The following is a 7,500-nucleotide window of genomic DNA, read 5'->3' as shown; positions in this document are numbered from 1 at the left end:
CTTCGACCTCGTCAACATCATCATCGTCATCGTTGTCAACGTCGTCGTCATCGTCCTCGTCATCATCATTACATCATCATCATCATCATCACTGTAACTTTGACGATGAACAACCACACTCCCTTTATCTTTTATCTGTTCAACACACGTCGAACCATGAGTGTCCGGAAATCCTCCGGAACAACAAACAGCCTAAGATTTATCATTGCGTTTAAGTTAAACGGCAAACGCAGGGGAAACGGCAGGTTGCTGCTTGACACAAAAACGTGAAAATTATTTTTTTCCAACTTGCCTCGCTCCTTGGAGAAATTGCTCAATATCTGGGGCTAACAGACAAGAAATGTGTTGAAATCAAGAAAGTTTCTTCCATTTCTGCAAAAAAGCAAAATTCAGTCCGACGTTTGCCGTTCACCGTAAACGTGATACTAAATCTCTCTAGTTGCTTTCATGACGACAGAAATCTTAAACAAATTAGACTAAACTCACGGAGATGAACACCATCTGGCTTCACTGACCTTGGTAAGCAGTGAGAACACAAGAGCACCATCAGCACTTTCCAGGATCCTGCGATACATTGCTGTAAATGAGTCTGGGTTGTCATTGGGACTGAAAAATGGTACCGATAACATGGACACTGAAGAATGCTCCAAGATGGCGGACAAGAGCTGTTCAGTTTGGCTGGGGTTGTTCATGATAAAAGTCTGAAAAGGAAGTAATCATGAGAAAATATAACTCACCAACAATGAATTTTCAGGATTATTCACATAACAAGGGGTTCTCAGCTGTGATGCGTCTGCTGTTAGCAAGCGCAACATATAATTTCGCGCCTCTCGTCACCAGACCCTCAAATCGTGTCTGCGAATGACCCGAGGCGAGAAGCAATAAGGACTTAAACCCCGAAGTGAGGCCGTCCCATGCACTACAATGGAAGCACCTGATCACACACTATGACCGTGCGATTTTCCTGAAACTGCTATAACAAACTATCTGGGAGCTGGTTCGTTCTATATCCAGAAAGAGGTGAACGTATGTACTTGAGAAAATACATGAAATGACATATTGCAACTGCTACTATCATGTAATTTGTAACTGACGGTTAACGGGGTCCCTGGGATCAGCTGCTTGTGCCCACAGCTTCGCTACTCTCAACAAACAAAGAATACAGTCGCAGATCACTGCTACGTGCAACTAACCTTTCCAATTATCTCAACACAGGAAGTAAAAAACTGCACAGTTGGTTGGTAATTCATAACGTTTTCATCCATTGCTCCACAAACTTGGTAAAACAAGGCCGTGCCAATATCGGTAATGATTTCTGAAAGAAGGAGAAGAAGAAGAAAAGACTCCTAGTTAGCAGCAACCATATGCCACTGCAAAACAATATATCCAGCACACGACACAACGCAAAATTGCGACAGTGCAAAAGTTGTGAAGAGTACGAGGATTGAAACAGCAAGGAGGTGGCACGTTTCCTTGCACACCTCCCGTCGTCATCCTGCACCCTTAGGAATTCTTGATCAACAGCTAAATTTTGTAAATTTGAATTTGACAAAAAAAATTTCACGCAAGCACATACTGCCGTTCCTTAAGCCCGTCAATATGAAGGCAATATCTTCTTCAACCATGCCTCCCAAGTACCAACCCACAAGCAGCTCAAACACACCCAACCGAGTGTTTAATAAGATCTACCTGTTGTTTTTCTCTCTGAGGATGCCTTTGCTTTATTTACCAACGAACTGAAAGAGAAATCCAATCATTCTCATCAAAACAAGTTTTACAGTTTTCACAACGCATTGAGTACCGACAACAACGTTGTATATTCTCACTTTAAGTCAGTTATCGAAAATGGATGTAGAGAACAGGATCTCTAGGAAGTTCTCAAACTCATTCATAATTCATATTGTTATTGGCCTATCAGAAGACCCTATTATGATCACAGTGAAAAACGAGTTGAAAACTACACGTGTTTGGAAACGATTTCAAACTCGTGTATAATTTTGTTCTTGATTTACAAATTTATAAAGCAGAACCAGAACATGAAGATTAACGACTGTATTATAGTCACACGTTTAAAAATACATACTTTAAACCAAGCTTAGGGCGGGTTCGATTGACCCTATTCCGGAATAAGAATACGTGGAGTGATGATTAAAACGGTACGTTTGGCGCGTTTCGAAGCAACAAGGACAACAAAAATATGTTTAAAATAGCATTTTAGCGGATGTTTGACAATTTCTATGTGAATCACCGTAAAAACGAAGGATTTCTACCTTAAATTCCATGCATTCTTATTCCGGAATACGGTCAATCGAACGCACCCTTAGTTACCACTGGCGTTCAATGTCACGGTACAGTTATGTAAGTCCCCTAAACACAGAGGACTACTCTTTTGGAGAAGGAATTTCAAAAACTCGTGCTTCGGGCTTCGTCAGATGTCTCAAAGTGCTACTATAACCAAAAAAATCAATGTTTCTTTTTCTTTGGATTTCAGAACTATGTTAACTAATCACTAAAGCCATGTTCACACTCAACGTTAATTATGATCAACGGAAGTATAATTCAGGCTATCATACTCCATTCAATTTTATTCAATTATAGTTCTGTTCACATCTGCGAAAGTTCAAATACCATAGGGTAACATCGCAGTGTGATACAAAATGGCGCCGTATCGCGTAGCTGCCACGATCATCATCACCATGCTGGACGCGAGGAGAGAACCAAGGGATAGCTTCTGAGAACAGAAGATGACAAATCCAAATCTTCGCTCCATAAAGCGATTAGAAGTTTCGTCTGCTCATACCACCACGTGTTCGCCATTCTGTTCAATTACGCATTGTAATTACTTCAAACAACCCCCTTGAGGTTGTTTGAAGTAATTATAATCCAGTTATAATCAGGGAATGTAATTAGTTGATGTGAACCCATTTCATATTTAATTCGATTATAATTCGATCACAATCGAGACCTAATGTGGACACGGCTTAAGTGACCCAAGTTTTAAGCTTAAAATTAAAAAAGACCTGCCACGTGCCACGTGGAGGATGATTCGTCAATCATTCAGGGACACACACCGAGCTCTATGCTATATTTGTGTTATCAAATGCCCCTAGCGGTAATGTGTGCATAGCATATGCGTAATGTGTTATAGGATGTCTGACGTTCTTGTTTTAAAATCCCGGCACTATGACCAAAAAATCACTTCTTCTTTTTCTTTGGATTTCAAAACTAAGTTAACTAAATACTAAGTAGCCTGAGTTTTAAGCATTCATTTAAAAAAGACTCCTTTTTATTTTAAGTGGAATTTTCCTATTTAATGTTCCGCCATTACTATCGTTAAAATCTTGAAAGAGCTGGATAGAGGAGAAAATGACGTCAAAGACTCAATAGTTTAATAAAGAATGCAATGCGAGTGTACGCGCCTGAAATAATAAGCAGCACAGCAGTTTCGGGCTTTTAAACTCCTGTTTTGCGTATATTATAAGCTGCGCTTACACGCTGAAGGTTTAAGCGAGTGAGTAAATGACGTCACTTTTCCCTAGATCCAACCGTCCAATCCGTCAAAAGTTACATTAAAAGTAAACAGCCTTTGGATAAAAATCAACACTCAAAATTTTGACAATCAAGCAATCATACTTTCAAAATCTGAAGAAAACAAAGGAAGTAATTTTTTTGATCATAGTGGCACTTTAACACTCGAAAACAATAAAACCACTCGGGTTTCATGCGTTTAGAGATCTGATGAATCCCTCGAAGTGCGAACGATCGTTCAAAGACTGTGCTGACCCAAGATATATCACTCCCCGGTGGATAAGTGGATAAGTGATTTTCACCGCGCTTATCTGTTGGATCGAGATTTAACTGAACGGGAATATAATTTTGCATCCTACTCACGTGATGATGCTCTCAACATAGGCAGCGCCTTCGCACAGTTGCGCAGTGCATGGCTGCGTGAAATTCTGCACAACTTGTTCCTGTTCTCGACGATTATCAGCAACTTGCCTGATGACAACCTCATTGGAACGTTTGGCCAGAAACTAAAAGAAACGAAGAACTCAAAATAGAGTATGTACTTTAAAAACACATCGAGCAAAATGCAGCGACACCTCCGCCGTGTGATGTTCTAAAATGTCCCTTTAAAATAAAGCCCAAAGTACGCGGCTAAGGTTTTTACAATTGGAACAGAAGCAGGAGCCCATGACTTGGAGCGTACAACGTCATTGTATTTGTGGAACGGCGTTTTTACAGACCGAGTTATTTTTAGATTGATTTTCCCGCGAAACCAGACCTTTCCAGCCAATCACAAACCTTGCATGAGAAGTGATTACCCATGGGATTGAGAAGGTCACTCGTGCAAGCCAAATCTTATTTAAGAACTCGTCTAAAAATAGCTTGATCTGAGAAAATGCCGCTACCTAGACCCAGTAATGCATTTGTAGGTTCCTGGTTACGGGCAACGTGACAGGACCAAATTGCTTTTAACCACTTGCGGCCATGAATTTTTCACTGGTTAAGAGTTTACGAGACGTTTGCAGCTGAGTGGTTGAGGACCTAAACCCGTTATCGGAAGATGATCGATTCAACTTTTTTTTCAATTCCGGTCAGTTTTTCTCCCGCGGACAAATCGTTTTAACCGGAGGAACCATAGCATTCGAATCGAGGGGGTGGGGAAGAGGAGAAAATGTGAAGCCGAAAAGTCATTAAATCATTTAATATTCAAATGACGGAATAACGATTGAGTGGAAGTACAGTAAATGCTGCAGTGAAAATCAATGTTAACCTTGATGGTGAGGGTAGCTGGTCCTCTGCACGTATGCGAGTGATTGTAAATCTTACTGCGACAAGCAACCTGGACCACAACCTACAAGCAGAGAAACAGAGACACTGATATGCAAACTGGCCAGGAAATGTAATCGCAGAATTAAATACCACATTAATATACTAACGACACCACCACAAGAGCGTCACCACCTTAATCATATCAACATTTCTTGGTACACAGAAATAACACAATGTGCCAATTTCCTTTTACTGCATTCCAGAACACGGTTATTAAAGAACATGAGAAATTGCCAAGCAAAAACGCCTTCAAAGTAATCACCGGACAATTACTACGGTCACAGTGTACACTCGCCGGGTAACGTACCACCAACCTCTCTTTCCCTCAGTCAGCCGAGCGTGAAGAAAGGTAGAGTCAAAGGTGAATGCTTTACAGTGCTTGTCGCTTCAAGATATGAAGCACACCTATGTTTTTTAATTCCCTCAAGTTTTACGGACTGAGCGAAAAGAGGGTCTCATGGGGCTTACATAATTTCATCATCGTGTTGTTGTGGCCGAGATGTCAGATTCTACGTTCCATGTTCATAATAAGGACAGAGAGATCTTAACCTTTTATCACGTTATCGCGGGATATAGTACCAGGGAGTGAGTCCCCGATTGACGCCTTTTAAATTAAGGGAGGGTAATGTTTTAACAACTCTCCCCTTTTTAAGCTGTTTTAGTCAGCCCCGAAAGCGAGACTGACTACAACAGATTTACGCCGGCTGGGCGAGGACAAAAGACAGCGGTGGTAGATCCCGAGCTTTCTTCGTTGTTACAAATTGGCAAACAGAAACAAAGCGTACCTGAGACATCTCATTTGAGTACATTTTAGGTAGTAACTCAATATATTCCATGTCCAATGAAACGTGACGACAAACATGACTACAGAATTTTCTGCAAATGATTGAAAAAAAAAAAAAAAAAAACATCACCTGACTGACTTTTTAAGGTGGTCTGAGAAACGTATCATCGTTACGACGCAGATAAAGAGCAAGGTGAAACAGAAAGCGCTCCATCTTCCTTTTTCGTTCTACCCACCTTGCCTGATTGACGATCGCTTGTATCTGTGTGTAAACAATATTCATCACTTTCTGCTTGTTCATGAGAGTGGCATCTGTCATGGGGGGTAGGATGGGTTCCAATCTTTTCACAGTGGGAGGAGGTAAGGGTGCAGGATGTGTTCGCATTCTTCTGATAATCCTTGAGGCAGCTGAAATTTTTAAAAACATGCAACATTAGGACATTTTGTCTGACCTACGTGAACTAATCAACGTTCGTATTTATCTTGACACTGCATGTGACGATTGAATGGACGCGACCAGGGCACTTGGAGTGCGCATAAAATGTTTACTGAGATCAATGTTTAAGGTTGTCACCAGCAACCCTGCTCCTAATCTTGGCCTATAAAGAACGCCTCTAACTCTGACGTAAACCCTATTGCTTAAAATAGGAAGACAAAGTTTAGACATGATTTATAATCATGAGAAACTCTAATTTGTCTTCCATATAAGTTCCTCACCTGTTTCAGGGCTTCTATCGCTCCATTGTCCCGTTCCTTTTCCCTCAACGGGTCTCTTCTGTGGTCCAAAAGAATGTTTAATCCAACAGCGAACAGACTCCGTGATTTCCAAGTCAATCTTGTTCGTAAAAAGCAGATCACACCAAGGCTCCTTCACACAAAAAAAAAAGTAGCGTAAAATCAAAGTATTATGCAGCCCTTTTCCACAACACGAATCGAAAAAAAAATTCAATACCTACAAAAATGTTGTACCAAAGGAGAAAACTTTATGTGGAATTGTGGTGCGACAATTCAGTTTAGTTGCTGGTGTGCGTGAATACACATGCACTCGATAATGCGACAACTGTATTTGGAGCGAAGTGTTTGTTCCAAAGACAGCGATGGGCGAAACTTTGTTCGTGTTGTAAACTTGTCACATAAAACGCGGCAACTGTTCATCAACTGTCGTTAGTTTTTCAAATTTTCGAAGATTGTTTGTGTGTGGGTCTGTGTTGTTTGACGTCATTTCTGAAGCGAACAGTAGCGAGACAGACGAACATTTAACATTGGCTTGCACTTCAAAATACACGAGTAAATATTAGAGATCTAGCATTGCGTTTGCGTGAAACAGAAAACGCCAAACGGAAGGCTGCTACATGCTTTTCATACAAGCATGACAATTCTGTTTAGTCTACGTCTTTCGCTTCTGAGAAGTTACTTAATATCTGCAGAAAACAGGCAAGAAATATCTAAAATCAAACGACTTTTTTTGACTTTTGGCAAAACGTAACCTGACGTTTGTTGTTCGCCGTATACGCGATGTTAAATCTACAATAAGCACCGAAAGGGTTGAGACACTTTCCCCTTTTAAGGAATATTGGACAAATCCCTCCCCCAAAATCTTTTCTCACCCCCTTTCCGCAAACAATGTTGTTTTCTTATCGCCAACACTTACTTTTCCGTTACCAACATTGAAGGGGAGAGGCGGGAGGAGAGAGGGGGGGGGGGGGGGAATTCAAGTGGAAAATGTAACGCTAGGGTGATATTTTTTTTCCTAATTGTGGTCTTGCCAGTTCCGTGTCTCAACTACTTTTCTCCTTATCGTATCTAATATTGTGATTTCGACGGCGACTAAGTCTACATACCATTTCAGATTTAAGCAGAGTTTCAAGCCTTGCTGGATC

The 7,500-nt window shown here is 40.8% G+C and overlaps 1 protein-coding gene across 1 annotated transcript in view; it reads right to left on the bottom strand.

Annotated features, from left to right (window-relative positions):
• Window positions 1-7,500, bottom strand: part of LOC138007803 (ectopic P granules protein 5 homolog) — a 64,233-nt gene that overhangs the window by 23,520 nt on the left and 33,213 nt on the right. The window contains exons 29-37 of the mRNA XM_068854880.1: window positions 7,462-7,500; window positions 6,338-6,488; window positions 5,857-6,028; window positions 5,622-5,712; window positions 4,778-4,858; window positions 3,892-4,034; window positions 1,690-1,736; window positions 1,194-1,315; window positions 516-701 (exon numbers count right to left, since the gene is read on the bottom strand). The exon at window positions 7,462-7,500 is cut by the window's right edge and continues 85 nt beyond it. Coding sequence (XP_068710981.1) covers window positions 516-701; window positions 1,194-1,315; window positions 1,690-1,736; window positions 3,892-4,034; window positions 4,778-4,858; window positions 5,622-5,712; window positions 5,857-6,028; window positions 6,338-6,488; window positions 7,462-7,500 — 1,032 coding nt within the window. The remainder of the gene's footprint in view (window positions 1-515; window positions 702-1,193; window positions 1,316-1,689; window positions 1,737-3,891; window positions 4,035-4,777; window positions 4,859-5,621; window positions 5,713-5,856; window positions 6,029-6,337; window positions 6,489-7,461) is intronic.

This window comes from Montipora foliosa, chromosome 6 (genome assembly GCF_036669935.1).
Source record: "Montipora foliosa isolate CH-2021 chromosome 6, ASM3666993v2, whole genome shotgun sequence".
Lineage (NCBI taxonomy): Eukaryota > Metazoa > Cnidaria > Anthozoa > Scleractinia > Acroporidae > Montipora > Montipora foliosa.
This window is presented reverse-complemented; position numbering and strand designations above follow the sequence as displayed.